This window comes from Notamacropus eugenii, chromosome 5 (genome assembly GCF_028372415.1).
Source record: "Notamacropus eugenii isolate mMacEug1 chromosome 5, mMacEug1.pri_v2, whole genome shotgun sequence".
Lineage (NCBI taxonomy): Eukaryota > Metazoa > Chordata > Mammalia > Diprotodontia > Macropodidae > Notamacropus > Notamacropus eugenii.
In genome coordinates, this window is record NC_092876.1 from 201,695,960 (window position 1) to 201,712,383 (window position 16,424).

At 35.6% G+C, this 16,424-nt stretch overlaps 1 protein-coding gene across 6 annotated transcripts in view; it reads left to right on the forward strand.

Moving 5' to 3' along the window:
• The window catches only part of PDS5B (PDS5 cohesin associated factor B), a 232,424-nt gene that overhangs the window by 49,389 nt on the left and 166,611 nt on the right, over positions 1-16,424 (forward strand). For 4 of the 6 annotated variants that reach the window (XR_011967607.1, XM_072611888.1, XM_072611889.1 and 1 more), the window contains exons 2-3: positions 12,957-13,074; positions 13,768-13,894. Coding sequence is in view for 5 of the 6 variants with exons in the window: in XM_072611888.1 (XP_072467989.1) it covers positions 12,980-13,074; positions 13,768-13,894 (222 nt within the window). In the remaining variant the exon portion in view is untranslated. The remainder of the gene's footprint in view (positions 1-12,956; positions 13,075-13,767; positions 13,895-16,424) is intronic. The other 2 variants (XM_072611890.1, XM_072611891.1) reach the window with 1 other exon arrangement.

Consider the following 16,424-nt stretch of genomic DNA (forward strand, 5'->3'; position numbering starts at 1 on the left):
AAGTCATTTGACCTCCCTGAGTGTCAGTTTCATTAACTCTCAAATGAGGTTGAATTAGCTGACATTTAAGGTCCCTTCCAGTTCTAAATCTGTGATCTGGCTGTGTGTATTAAAAAAAAAGTTTACTTTCCTAAGGCTATTTACTTTTTTCCCAACAAAATGTTTACATTATGGCAGATTCCTAGACTTTTTTTTAATGATCTAAAAGATTTTCTTAAATATTGGTTGGTATGTGTATTCTTTTGAAAGCAACTGTATTTCCTGTTGATTATAGGCTGTCTGTAATTTCTATCTAATTTTAAGTTTTTAAATTACTTTTAAGAAATAAATTCTGCTAATTTTTAGTAGTTGGTTGGTTTTTGTCCTTCCTTCTCAAAGAGGACCAAAATGACACCACTATGTTAGAATCAAGTTACAATGAGTCTGAATATGGTGGGAATGCTCTGCCATAGTTGGGCACAAATAGTCTATGTGAACATGGAGTGGATTCTATGAATTTGCACATCTTGCTTTTTTTTTGAGCTACATCAATTCTACTTTGCTCATAGAGCACAGGACCCTTTCCAATATGAGCACGCCATGATGAGCTGTCCTGTGCCAGTGTCTCCCCTGTCACACAATCAGTTCCAAAGTTCTTAAGAGAAACCTTGAGAGTGTCCTTGTATTGCTTCTTTTGACCATCATGTGAGCGATTGCCTTTGGTAACCATTGAAATGAATAGGTAAGTTTTAAAAAAATGTTCAGAAAAGAATAGAAGGAAGTATAAAAGGAAACAAACAAGTGGGACAGCTTTGAAAGCTTTAGGTTGAATTTGTAATGTGTGAATTATATATATTCATAATGTAAAAGGAAATGCAAGCTATATAAGAGATTGACTGTTTCATATACAACTCTTCGTTGTCTTTTCTACTTTGTATGTTGCAACACCCCTTTGGTGGTAAGTTCAGAATAGTAAAAATGGTTAGGCAGTTGTCACAAAGGTGCAGAACATGAAGATTAAGGACTTTTTCTTAAAGACTGCAGAGGAAAGTAGAAGAGAAAGTTTGAGTCATGCATTTAAACTGCATGCTGATTTTGGCTCTTGCAACTACAATGTAACATTTTATTGTTGGCATGATAAAATTTTTGTAGTTCAGATGAATTTAGCCAGCAATTACCCATTGTTGAAATAGTTTGTGAAATGAAAAGTATTTAGAAGGTGCTTTGTTCAGTAATAATATCAAAGCTTTTCTAGCTTTCAATTCTGTAAATTGCGTATAGTAAATGAAACCCCACCCTATTTGCTGAGAATAAATATCTGCTTGACTAAGGCACTGCACTGTCCCCCGGTCCCCCTCTTCCCCTGTGATTTTTTTTTTCTTTTAAGTTAACTTACAGTACAAACAGGAAGGATCATAGATTTAGAACTAGAAAGGATGTTAGACATAATCTAGGGGCATTCCCCTCATTTTACAGGTGAAGAAACAAAGCCAGAGAGGTTAAGAAGCTTTCCCAAAGTCATGCAGGAAAGACTAGAGCTGGGCTTTGAAACTAGGTCATCTAACTTGAAGTCCAGTATATTTTCTTGTTATTTTACTGTCTTGTTTACAGATTGGTGTTAGGGAACGAATATTGGACTTGGGAAACAGATCTGAGTTTGCATCTAAGCTCTACTACTTATAGTGGTGTTGTAGTGGAAGAGTTTTGTAACCTTTTTGAGAATAAGTGCTTTCATCTTTAAAATGGGAGGGGGAATACTTTCCAGCCTACCCCAGAAGGTTGGCATTATTGTATTGTTTGTAAACAAATGCAAGTGTTTTATATAAGTGTAAATATGTGTGTGTGTTCACACACATGCCCACACACATATAAAATCATTTAACATGGTGTAGTATAAATAACATTATACTTCTAGATTGGCTTTTCTACATTATCTCTTTGCTTGTATTCCTTTTTAAACTTGCCCCTTTTCTGATATTTCTTTTTTCTGTTGAGGGCCATCATCATTTAGGTTTTCAACTTAAGAGCCATCCTTGATTCCTTCCTCTATTTTGCATCTCATATCCAATCAGTTGAGTATTTTTATCCAACTACCCTCTATATAGTCTAAATCTGATATTTTCTCATTTCCTAAGTTAGTACACTTCACCTAGACCACCTAGACTATTGTAGTAATTTTTAAGTTGGTTTCTCTGCTTCCAGTCTCTTTACTCTTTAATCATTCTTTCACATAGCTGCCCAAATAATTTTCCTAAAGCAAAAGTCTCACTATGCCACTTCCCTATGGTCCCCTACGACTTTTATGCTAAAATATGAACTTCTCAGCCTGACATCTGAAGCCCTTCACAATCTGACTTCAGATTATTTTTCCCCCATTTTTTAAAATTAATTTTTTTCTTTTTTATTATGAATTTAAGCTTGAGCATTTTTGAACATATAAAGGAAAATAACTTTTAAATAATAACTTTAATTATGTACAGTATTTTAAAATAGAAAGTGTATATTACATTTTGATACAAAAAGCTATCCTTGTCTGTGTGTCCTTCTGAGCTTCCTGCTGGTTGATTGTGTGTATTTTAAAACGTTTTATTGACACTTTTTTGACATCATGATCATCACCTACTTACTCCTCCCCACAAAAAAGCCCTCCCTTATAGCAAACAAGAATAGTCAAGCAAAATAAATACATATGCAAATATATTAATTTTCATATCTGAAAATGTCTCTCTCCTTTTGGACCCTCTAGACCATCACTTTTTTTCAAGAGGTAGGAAGCATGTTTTTTCCACATCTTCTGATGTAATAGTTGATCATTGTTCTTAAGATCAGAGTTCTGACTTTACAGCATTGTGGCCATTGCATGCATTGTTCACGCTTTATCATTTCACATGTCTTCTTAAATTTCTCTGAATCCATTTATCATTTCAAATTCACAATTACATATTATTGCATTTATATAGTTATGTGAATTCAGCCATTTCTCATTTGACAGGCTATCATAGTTTCCAAATTTTTGCCACAACAGAAAGGTGTTGTCATAAATATTTTTGTACATATAGATGCTTTCCCTCTTTAATATTGTTGGAGTTTATCTCCTTCACTGGATCTTCATCTCGGTCATACCCACTAACCTTGAGTGTCCTGCAGAGCTCTATCCTGGACCCTCTTTTCTCCCTCTATACTTCACTTAATCTCATCAACTCCCTTGGATTTGATTATCTTTTCTGATGATTCTCAGATCTCTTTATTCAGGCTTGATCTCTTTGCTGATCTCCAGCTTGCATACATCTTTGAACTGTAGATATCTAAAACTCAGTATATCTAAAACGGAACTCATTAGTTTTCTCCCTATCCTTCTCCCCTCTTCTAAACTTTTCTAATTACTGCTGAGGTTCTCAACTTAGATGCTCCTCAGTCTGTCTCTTTCCCCATATCCAATCTGTTGCCAAAATCTGTTGATTTTACCTCTGTGACATCTCTCCAAAATATCCCCTTTTCTCCTTTGACATTGCTCACATGTGGATTATCACAATAATAGTGCTGGTGACTCTGCTGTTGACTTTCTACCACAAATCTTTTCCCACTCCAGTCCATCCTCTATTTAGCCACTTACAGTGATTTTTCTAAAGCATGGGTTCTGACCTCACCCACTATTCAGTAAACTCCAGCATTTCCCTATTAGTCTCCAGAATCAAATATGAAATCCTGTTTGTCTTTCAAAGTTCCTCATAATCTCCTGCCCTTGCCTCACTCCATCACATCACCTTTCTAAGTCTTCTTACACCTTTGTCCTCTCCCCAATTAATTTTGAGTCAATAACACTGATTTTCTTTGCTGTTCCTGGAACAAGACACTCCATCGTCAGATTCTGGACATTTTCTTTCTCTACCTGTCTTCTATTCCTGGAATGCTTTCTTTTCTCATGTCTGCCTCTTTGTTTCACTGACTTCCTTCCAAATCCCAACTAAAATCTTACCTTCTACAGGAAAATTTTCTTGATTTCTCTTAATTCTAACTCCCACTGTTGATTTTTTCCTATTTATCCTGTGTATAGCACATTTGTATGTAGCTATTGCATGTTGTCTCCCTCATTAAATTGTTAGCTTCTCAAGGTTAGGAACCATCTTTTGCCTTTCTTTAAATTCTCAGTGCTTGTCATGGTGCCTGACACATAGTAGATACCTCCTAAGTGCTTATTGACTGACTGTATATCCTTAGCACACTGGTATTGCTGTTCAAGAGATGTATGCAGTTTAGTGACTTATTGGATATAGTTCCAGATTTCCAGTTCACCTTTCTGTATACCACATTGTTCCCTTTCTCGACTTGTTTCCCAAAATCTGCATTATTTGACCGTGGCTTTGCACAGGTGTTTCCTATTCCTAGGATACATACCCACCACACTTTCTCTTGTCTTCACCTGACACTTCCTCTTGGAAACCTTTCTTAATCCCACTGTTATTGACTTCCCCTTATCTATCTGTGCTCTAGCTTTGTTTTTTCCTTCTGGATTTTTATTTTACTTTGTTATTCTGAAATGAACAAAAATTAGCAAACATCAGCATTTTTTTAAGCAGAATTAATCCAGTTTGTCAGTCTAGGCTCTCAACCTAGGTGTTTTTCTTAATTCTTCTCTCTGTCTTACCTCCTTAACCTCCATATCCTATTTGTTGCTGGGCTGGTTGATTATACCCGGGCAACATCTCTCCATCACTTTATTGGGCATTTACTATGTGTCAAGCACTGGGGATACAAAGAATGGCAAAAACAAAACCCTAGTTCCTATTCTCAAGGAATTTACAAGGTGGTGGCGATAACGTGCAAACGACTGTACAAAGAAGCTATATATAGGATAAATTGGAGGTAGTCTCAGAGGGAAGACACTAAGATTAAGGAGCACTAGAAAAGGCTTTTTGCAGAAGGTGGAACTTTAACGGAGACTTGAAGGAAACCAGGAATTCCAGGAGGCAAAGATGAGCAGGAAGAAAGTTCCAGTCATGGGGGACAGTCTGTGAAAATATTCTGAGTCAGGAGATGGAGTGTTACATTTGAGGAATAGCTGGTTTCACTGGGTCATAGAGTACAAGGAAGGGAATGAAGTATAAGAGGACAGGAAAAGTAGGAAGGACCATATTATGAAGGGCTTTAAAAGTCAAACAGTACCCAGCAAAACTGAGTATAATACTTCAGGGGAAAAATTGGTCTTTCAATGAAATAGAGGATTTTCAAGCATTCTTGATGAAAAGACCAGAGCTGAAAAGAAAATTTGACTTCCAAACACAAGAATGAAGAGAACCATGGAAAGGTGAACAGCAAGGAGAAGTCATAAGGGACTTACTAAAGTTGAACTGTTTACATTCCTACATGGAAAGACAATATTTGTAACTCTTGAAACATTTCAGTATCTGGGTACTGGGTGGGATTACACACACACACATGCACACACGCACACATACATAGAGACAGAATGCACAGAGTGAATTGAAGAGGATGGGATCATATCTTAAAAAAAAAATGAAATCAAGCAGTGAGAGAGAAATATATTGGGAGGAGAAAGGGAGAAATGGAATGGGGAAATTATCTCTCATAAAAGAGGCAAGCAAAAGACCCATTAGTGGAGGGATAAAGAGGGGAGGTGAGAGAAAAACATGAAGTCTACTCTCATCACATTCCACTAAAGGAAAGAACAAAATGCACACTCATTTTGGTATGAAAACCTATCTTACAATACAGGAAAGTGGGGGAGAAGGGGATAAGCAGGGTGGGGGGGATGATAGAAGGGAGGGCATGGGGAGGAGAGTGCAATTTGAGGTCGACACTCATGGGGAGGGATAGGATCAAAAGAGAATAGAAGTAATGGGGGACAGGATAGGATGGAGGGAAATATAGTTAGTCCTATACAACACAACTATTATGGAAGTCATTTGCAAAACTACACAGATTTGGCCTATATTGAATTGCTTGCCTTCCAAAGGGAAGGGGTGGGGAGGGAGGGAGGTAAAGAAGTTGGAACTCAAAGTGTTAGGATCAACTGTCGAGTAATGTTCTTGCCACTAGGAAATAAGAAATACAGGTAAAGGGGTATAGAAAGCTATCTAGCCCTACAGGACAAAAGAGAAGTTGGAGACAAGGGCAGAGAGGGATGATAGAAGAGAGAGCAGATTGGTCATAGGGGCAATTAGAATACTTGGTGTTTGGGGGGGGAGGGGATAAAAGGGGAGAAAATTTGTAACCCAAAATTTTGTGAAAATGAATGTTAAAAGTTAAATAAAAAAAAAAGTCAAACAGAACTTTATATTTGATCTGGGAGGCAATAAGGAGTGACTGAATAGAGGGACAGGAGGTGACATGGTTAAACTTGCACTTTAGGAAGATCAGTTTGAAAGCTGAGTGGAAGATGGATTGGAGTGAGGAGAGAGGGGAGTCATGATCACTGTACTCCCTCTTTCTCCTTGACTGGTTCTGTCCTCAAAGCCACCCTCTCTTGTAACTCGTAAGAATAGTCAAGCAAAACAAATCAACACATTGACCATATCTGAAAACATATATATGTCTGCTGCCTTACCTTAATTCTTCTGTCAAGATTTGGAAAACATACTTCATCATTATTCTTTTGGAGTCATGATTGGTTATTTCATTGGTCAGAGTTTGTAAGTCTTTGGTGTTATTTTTTATCTTGTTGGTCACTGTATAAATTTTCTTATATTTTGTATTCTGCTATCTTCACTCAGCATCAGTTCATATAAGTCTTCCTAGGTTTCTCTGAATCCATCCCTTTGGTCTTTTTTTTTTTTTTAAATAGCACAATAATATTCTCCATTGGAGAATCTGGGAGTTTTTAAAGGCAGTAGGGAAGTATTAGTAGAAAGGAGAGACTGAAGACAAATGAAACTGATCATAGATAGAAGGGACAATCTGCAGGAGAAGATTGAGATGGAGTGTATCATTCTTGCAAGTAGAATGTTTTACTGTGGAAAAGAAGGGGGCCTCATTTTCAAGGTAAAGATAGTGACTGAAGGCATCTGTGATTGTGAAAGCACGAGGCAGATAAGAGAGGGAGCTCTTGACTGATGGCCTCAGTTTTTCAGTTAAATGTGAGGCAAGGCTGTCAGCTTGGGATTGCTTTAAGATTTACATGGTAAGTTACACATGATATTTTGTTTCTTCTTCATAATATTGTGAGGTAGGTGTTATTACTATATTTAATTTTACACATGAGGAAATTGAGTAAGTGACTTGCCCGGGATCATACAGAGTCTATAGAATTCTGTCTGAGATAAGATTTTAGCTCAGGTCTTCCTAACTCTTAGTCCGTTGCTCACTGGAGTACAGAAATATGCTAAGAAGAAAAAGGGGAGAGTTGCTGCATGTTAGTTAGATTCGAAATCAAGTGCATGGACAGCTGCTGAAGTAGAAAGGGATTAATAAGATTAGGAAGAGAAAATAAATACCTTTGAAAAGGTGGAATTGGATCTACTGCATTGTATCTTGAGAATGGTGATAGTGAAAAGATTTGGAATTAAGAGTGTTCTTATGGTCCTATTTCTGTTGAAATTGTTGGACAGTTGGGAGTTCTGTTGAATACAGTTTTATGTTTATATGAACTCCTAGAACTTTAATCCCTTTTTGCTTATAAGTCAACTATTGAAAATCTTTGAGGATGAACTGGATATAGGAGGGAGGGTGTGAGAGATAATGAAGAATATAGGATGACTCTTAGGTTGTGGGCCTGAGGTATTAGAACTTTATATTAAATATAGTCTAAAATATTAAATATATAACATTTAAAAAATTACTCTCATCTTTGTCTTTGATAAGAATCTAGCATTGCCAAGGTTTTGGGTTCTATCTTAGTTAAGGCCTCTTACTAAGTCTTTTACCATGACTTCTTACTCATCCTTGACAGTTATTTTTCTATATTTTGTTGGTTCCTTTAAGACAAAAATAAAAAAAAAAGTTGAAGATACAAAAAATGTAAACTAAAAAGTAAAGTTAAATTAGAGGAGCGGGGAAATGCTTTTTTTTTTTTAAAGATTGCCTTAAATGAGAAGTACCTCTAAGATATTTGAAATAATTTTAATAAAAAAAATGTACGTTACTCTATAGGAACTCATTTGATGTGGAATAGGTATTAAAAATGCATGTTCTAATAGTATGTCAGTAGCATGTTTGTGAAGGATGAACACCTGTACATGAGTAATACCTTTTCATTTGAGTAGCATGATATAAAATATGTGGATATTATCTTCCAGTTGACATTTTAAAGGGGATCTTAGTTCATTTTGTGTATATCTTTATTTTTTCTCTCTATGATACACATATACCCAATTTTTAGTTGTAGATTGTCTTCACTTTTCTGTTTAAACATGGTCCAGAAAGCTTGTCTGCATGGAGAGTACCATCTACTGGTTGTAGTGGGAACTAGTTACAGGGAATTTTACAGCACAATGAATGTCTTCAGACTAAAAACTTGAGAATGGTTTTCCTCTTATGACTATAAAATTAATGCCTCATTACGGATTTTTAGAGATAACTGTATCTTTTTAAATTTTCCAAGGTAGATTTTAAAGAATATAACTGCTGTTTCTCCCCTTAATTCTTTCATGGTAAGTTAGTGGGACTAAAAGGGGCCTTATTGATCATATAACCTCAAGCACCTTAATTTACAGAGGAAAATGTGAGATCCAGAGAAGTTGTGACTTGGACCTGTGTCTCTTTGGACCCTGTTTCATTGTCATTCATAATAGAGTTTAGTTTTATAGGGATCTATAGTGCCTAATAATGCTAGGTCATATAATCAGAGAGTAAGGAATGATGATTTCAGTTTTGATTCTCCCATACCTAGCACCAAGTAAGATTTTTAATAAATACTTTTTTTTTTTTCCATGATGAGACCAATAGAACCTAGAAATCCCTCCCAGCCAGCAAACACTTGATCTCCTTGCCAAGGGGAGAATATGGCAAGGTGCTAAGGGCTGCACCAGTCCAGAATATAAATTCACCTTGAAAGTCTTAGGAAAAACATGCAGTATTATCTCACAAAACAATGAGAAGTAGTGGAGAGAGAAGCAGGATTAATGAAACTTGGCTAGAATCTTAATTAAACCAAGCCACAAGGGGCAACAAACAGATGAAAAGTGGAAACCACTTATAGAGATTTTAATAACAAATAGCCTTGTGAATGGTGAAACCACCATTGGGACTTTAGACTTAATAGTTATGGATGTGTAGGAAAGGCAGCCAGACCAGACCAAGTACATAAAGAGGAGGTCTGTACTACAAGTGTCACAGTGATGAGAGTATCAAATCATTTCTGAAAGCATATGAGAGAGAATGTGGACCAAAGACCAAACCCTTAGACCTTATTATTACACAAATACAAAAAGAAATTTTAATACTTATTAACTATGTTTAATATACTATATTAAATTATATTATTAAATATGTTTGTTAAATATTTGTTAAGTTGTTACAAAATTGGGGGAAAAGAAAAAAAGCAACTGTGAAAAAGGACCCTTATTTCAACTTTTCCATGTATACAAAATTTTCATGACAATCTGTTGCTTATTTTGGGTATTTTTTTTTGAGTTTATCACAAAGGGGCAGGCAGGGAATTTTAGAGGAGGGGTCACAGCATAGTGGGATTGAGGAATGGGCAGATTGTAGGCAAAATTTTGTATTAGAATGGCGCCTATGTGGTGACATACAATTTTCTTTATTTTTGGGGGGGGGGGAGAGGTAACCAAGGTTAGGTAACTTGCTCAGAGTCACACAGCTAGTTAGTGTCTGAGGCTCTTATCAACTTTGCCATCTAGGTTCTCCCCTTCCCCCTTTTGAGGTAGTTTAAAAAAAAAAATTAAAATTTTACTGTTAATTATCTTTTGTTTTTGCTCCACAGACATTTCCAAATGTATTCCTCCCATTTCTTCCCAGAGAGCCTATCTTTATAACAAGCAATAGCAATTAGGAAACAGGTGATTCAGTTTAACTAACATATTGAGCCAGTTTGAACTTATAATCCCCTTTGCAAAGAAGCAGGGTAAAGCATTTTCTCATATCTTTGGGGCCAAACTTGAGTCATTATATTTTTGCAGCCTTCACTTTTGATTGTGTGTTTTCTTGTGTCTGTTATTTCGTGTAAATTTTTTTGTGCTTCTCTGTATTCCTCATATTAATCGTTTCTTAATGTTAGTGTACCAGAATCTGTTTAGCAATTCTCTAGCCTTTGGGCCTATGCCTTGTTTCTCTTAATTATTAACCAGAAAAACTACTGCTATTAAATATGTTGATATACATGAGATTTTTCTGGCAGGCTTTTTTTGAGGGGAGAAGGCTATATGCATAGAAGTGGGATCTGTGTCAAAGAGTGTAGACATTTTTTGTTTTTTTTTAACTTAATTTTAAATTGTTCCCTAAAATGACTTACCTAATTCAAAGTTCCATCAACAGGGTATAATTACCATACATGTCTTTCCACAACCTCTGTAGCATTGATTGTTCCTAGCTTTGGTTATCGTTCTCAATTTTCTGGGGGTGAAGTGAAACCTTAGAGTTGCCTTGATTTACTTCTCTTCCATGATTTTGGAGCAATATTTCCTGTGTTGTTAATAGTTTACGATTTCTTTTGAGAGCATTTGTTAATCTTTTTTGACCATTTATCCCATGTTGAATTCATTTGTGCTGGATAATGTAGAGACAAAGACAGTAGGACTTGGTAACTGATAGAGATGAGAAGAAAGAAAGAAAACTGAAGATAGTACCAAAGTTTTGAAGTTGAGCAGGTTTAGAAGATAATAGTAATTCACATTTATATAACATGTAAAATGTATAATTACATAATGACTTTTATAAAGCACTTAACTCCAAACAACCTTGTGAAGTAGATAATACAATTATGTTTATTTACAGATAAGGACACTGTGACTCAGATAATTAATTTAGTTCATGGTCACACAGCTAATAAATGTTTAGAACTGGAATGTGAACCTATTTAGGTATCTTGGTTCTAAGTGCACTGTTCTTTTCATTATGCCATTAGATTCTGTTTGAACATGCTGGTTTTTGGGGGTAGGGGGAAATACATGTGGTTTTGACTAAGTAGTAGTCTCTCCCCCCAAATATTCCTTGAGAACATTTAGGTGTTTAAGTCTTCCTTCTCACTTTTACCTCTGAATTCTTTCATAACTCAAGTCAGGTGTCATCTTCTTTTTCAAGTCTTCCCTTGTCCCACCGGTTATTTCTTTCCACCTCAATTTTCCTTGTAATATGCTTCATGTTGTATCACCTTTGTAGTCCTTGAGTAGAATGAGCTTCTTGAGGGTAAGAACTTTTTTTTTAATCTTTGTTTCCCCAGGGATTGTCTAGCACAATGCCTAGCATATAGTATTTGCTTCAAATGCTTGTTGAACTGAACTATTGATAGTGCATTTTAATGTGTATTTTTGTAGTTTACTGTTTAACTGGAAGGAAGGTTGTACACTTTAACTTTAGCAATTTTCTACCAGCATTGTCTCTTGTATTTGATAACGTTTTGTTGCTTTTGGTGGTGTTTTTTTGCATTGTAGTCTTTTTTATATTGTTGTTTTGACTTTGCTTCCTTTTCTCTTACTCATTTCATATAATTCTTTCTAGAACTTGTTGAATTTAAGATGTTTGCAGAACAAATAGATGGAGATATAGTTCTGGAATTTAAGAGAGTGGTTAGGGCTATAGATAAAAATTTGGGGGAATCAGCCATATCAAACCATGAAGCAAAATCAGATGATCATGGAAGAAGAGTAAAGAAATGAGAACTGGGAACAGAATTTTGGGGAACAGTCTTAGGGTGGGGGTGGGATGATAGCATCAAACTAAAGGTAATGAGTCAAATAGGAAAATAAAGATTATAGGAGTGAAGACAAGCATCTCTTTGAAGCCTGCTAAAGAGAAGATATTTAGAAGCTTTGGAGGAAGTCAGTGATATCAATTATCATAAAAATGTCAAGGAAGCAGAATTGAAAAAAAGTGCCTTTAGATTTATAGCTTTAGAACTGGAAGGAAACTAAGAAGTCATATATATTAAACCCTTCATTTTATGATGAGAGATTTGAAGCCTAAACAGGTAGAGTAAGTTGCCCCAAAGTACAAAAGGTAGTAAGAAGAGGCCGATTCAAGATTTGAACCAAGATTTTCTGACTATAAATCTATTAACTTTTCTTCTGCACCACATTGTTGTTCAGTTAGGAGATATTTGGTAGCATCTACCTTTTAGATTTCAGTAGAAGTGGTAGGAGCTGAAGAGAGTTTGCAAGCAATTGAGGAGAGAATAAGTGATAAGAATGCAAGTAATTTTTAATAGATTTTGCTATCATTTATTTATGCTCTAATAAAAAAGGGGGAAAAGTGCCAAGAAATATGTATATTTTTTGGACCAGTTACTAAATCTGTCTTGGAAGAATGAAGAAGTGAAGCTTTTTCCTTACCTGTAAAAATGAGAGATTGGAACTAGATGATCTTTTAGGTCTTCCGCCCCCCTAAATGCTATGACCGACCCCTCTGGCTTGGCAAAGTACTATGAGCAATTAGAGAAGTAGAAACCGAACTTCTTGGAGGTTGGTGGCCTTTGTGGAATTCAAAAGGAGATTTGGTGAGGAGTGCATTTCATGCATAGGCAATTTGTGTTGGTAAGAGTATAGAGGAAAAGGGTGTAGTCGGTTTAGGAATGGTGAATAGTCTGACTGGTCACAACCACATAGAATATTTGAAAAAGGAGTATTTGTAAGAAAAGGCAAGAAAAATAGGGGCAAAGAATTCTGTTAGCACCAATAAAGAATAGGTTGGCCACAGAAGGAGATTCAGAATTAGGTAGTCAGATTAATCAAAATTATTTAAATTTTGGGTAAAATTTTATAAAGTAATTTAAAAATAACTTTAATTGAGGTCTTTTGTTTTTATATCACCTGCATTTCCTCATATATCCCTTCCCCTTTCCCTCCTAGAAAACCAGCCTTTATAACAAAGGATGAAAAAGAGGGGGAAAAAAAGTTCAGCAAAACTCACCAGCATATTGAACAAGTCTGAAATTATATTCAGTGTCGCCCCACATCTGCAACAAGGGTAGGGCTGGGGATGAAATACTTTCTCATATCTTCTTTGGGGCCAAGCTTGGTCATTATAATTTTTCAATCTTCCGTTTCAGTCGTTTTGTTTTTTGTTTTTTCCCATTTTCATTGTTGTAGTCGTTGTGTATATTATTTTCCTGGTTCTATTTCACTTTGTACCAGTTCATTTTAGTCCTCCCATAATTCTTTGTATTTATTTCTTATAGCATAGTAATATTCTATTCCATATATTCCAACTTCCTTAACCATTCTTGTAGATTGATTTTTATGCACCTCATTATATCAGTAACAAATTTCAAATTAATTTAGGCAATAATTTTTATAACTTAGATAATAGCTGTACTTTAATTTGTTTTTGATTGTGTTTTCCTTGAGAGTATTTTATAGGCATATTATTCCCTATTTGTTTCATGAAACTATGACCATAAAGGAAACAAAAGGTGGGGGAGGGAGGAGGGAAAGGGGGGAATAGGAGTAGGAGTTTTCCTGCTCAGGAGTTGGGAAAATTAATGAATGGGGTTGTGGTGGGGTATGGTTATGATACCTTAATATTATTAATGTTCAGGAATTATAGGGCAAGATTATACGGGGCTATGTCTGTATTGATAATTCTTTGTCCTGTATCATCTAGTTAATAATTTATGTGTGAATATACAAAATGTATCTTAATTTTTTTTTCTTGTTTTAGGGTTGAAAATATTTCAATCATGGCTCATTCAAAGACAAGAGCCAATGATGGAAAAATTACTTATCCTCCTGGCGTCAAAGAGATCTCAGACAAAATATCTAAAGAGGAGATGGTGAGACGGTTAAAGGTTAGTACTCTCTGGCTATATTAAAAACCACATCTGTTTTTATTTTGTATTTTTTGTGATTGGACCTGTAAAGAATTTTTTGTGGTCAAACTCCCTCTACCAATGCAGAGTGGTACCTGCTCTGTTTCAGAGAGTTGCTGAGAGTACTGAGGAGTTAAATGACTAGGCCATTATGAGTCAGGTGAAAGACTTGAATGCCAGCTCTTATTGACTCCAGCCTCTTGGTGACCTCATCAGCTCCATGGACTTAATTATCATGTCTCTGCACATGACTTCCAGGTCTATATATCCAGCCCCAGTTTCTCTTCTGAGCTTGGGTCCTGTATTAAGAATTGCCTGTTACATTGGTGATTTAAGCTCAGTGATTCTAAGAAAATACTTGAATGGAAATGAGAGCACTCAAGTAAAGTAATTTTATTTTTTCTTATTTTTAATTTTAAATGTTATTGATATCTTTTGTTTTTAAATCACACTCATTTCTAAATGTATTCCTATCCTCTCTCCTGGATGGTGAGCCACCCCTTATGATAAAGAATAAAAATAAAGACAGAAAAGAAATCCATTTCATTGAAACTAATACCAACCAAGTATGACAAGATTCTGCTCCCATAGTACTTCAGCTCTTTTCTCACCAAAAAAAAAAAAAATATTGCCTGTTACACATTGAACTAGATATATGTTAGATACCTCAAACTCAGGATGTCCAAAACAGAACTCATCTTTCCAAAAATTTGCCCTTTTCCCAAACTTCCCAGTTATTGCACTGCTCTGCTTCTAGTCACCCAGGTTCTTACCCTTTCTTTCATCTACAACTCCTTTCTTCACATACACAATAGTCAGATCTCCTCAACCTCTCTTGGATATGCCTCCCTGTTTCCACTCACATAGCTAGCATTCTGTTCAGGCCCACATCACCCTCTCACCTGGCCTATTGTAATAGCCTTCTAATTGGTCTTTCTACTTCTTATCTCTCCTCACTCTAGTTTATCCTCTATGATTTTTCTAAAATATAGCTCTGACCACATCTTCCCTATACCTCTAGTATAAACTATAAACTCTTTGGCGTTTAAGACTCTTTGAAATTTGGCCTTTTCCTACCTTTCCAGTTGATTTACTGATTACTGTTTTCCATGTTTTTTTTTTTTTTTTTTTTTTTAACAATTCAGCCATTTTGTCCTACTTACTATTCTTAATGATGCCCAATTGTCCATCTTTCTGCCTTTTCACTGGCTGTCCTCTTGTCCTGTTCTGACAAACTCCCCCACCCTCCGTTCCTGGAATTCCTGGTTTTATATATTCAGTTCAAGTACCAACTACTGTTAGAGATATTTCTTGGTCCTGGCCAAGTGTTAGGGCTTTCCTTGCCATAGTTATCATATATTTGTTTAGTATGTGTATATATTGAATTTATATATGCATGTCTACTCCATTAAAATATAAGCTCTTTGAAGACATGCTGTTTTGTATTTATATCCCCAATGCTTAATACAGAGCTTGGCTTATGATCAATGCTTAATAAATTCTTGCTGATTGCCACTCTCAGTAATCATTTATTTTAGCACTTCATATGTAGAAAGCACTGCTCCAAACACCAAAAAGATAGAGATATGAAGTATTCATGTATATTTTGAGGTAGCTAGGTAGCATGATAGATAGCGGTAGATAGCGACCTGATTTAAGGTCAGGAAGGCATTCTGAATTTGAATATTGCCTCAGGCACTTCCTAGATATATGACTCTAGGCATGTCCTTTAACCTGTCTCAGCCTCATCTCATCTGTAAAATGGGAATAATAACACTACCTACTTTCTAGGGTGGTTGTTGTGAGGATCAAATGAAGTAATGTATCTAAGCCTTATAATCCTTAAAGCATTATAGGAACGCTCACCACCACCATCACTACTACGACTACTATGACAACGACCACTACTAGTAATGTCTTCACTGTCATCATCATATGTCTAAAGAATTTTTTCATTAAAATTAAATCAATAATCAATTTAGAGTCTTTGTTTGATAGTTTCTATCCATTATGTCTACCTGTCTGTGCTTCCTGAAAACATGACTGAAAACATTGAATTGAAAAATAGAACAATATCTTATGTCTACATGGTGTATTTTTGTAACCAGAAGTGACTTTAATATGTATTATAGATTTGCATGCATTGTATCTGCAGAATGACAACTAGCAGCAGGTGGTCTTTTTAAATCAAGTAAGAAAGCATTGAATAGATTTAACATGCTGGCCTACTTAATTTACCAACATCTGTGTATGTTAGAAAGGCATTTCAAAAATTATTATTTAAATAGGGCTCAATCATGAAACTTGTTTATATACTTTTTGATAATATACATTTTCATTATATTAATATAAACTCAGTCCACTGAAACTCTGCTAAAAGTAGAACAGCCAAGAAGTTCTTGATTTGCTTTCCTGGTAATTTTATTATTCAGAGTGAAGTGAAGGAGGGATATTATTGCTGTTTTTTACTTGATTTTGACCAGTGAGTAGGAATGACAGAAACATCAAG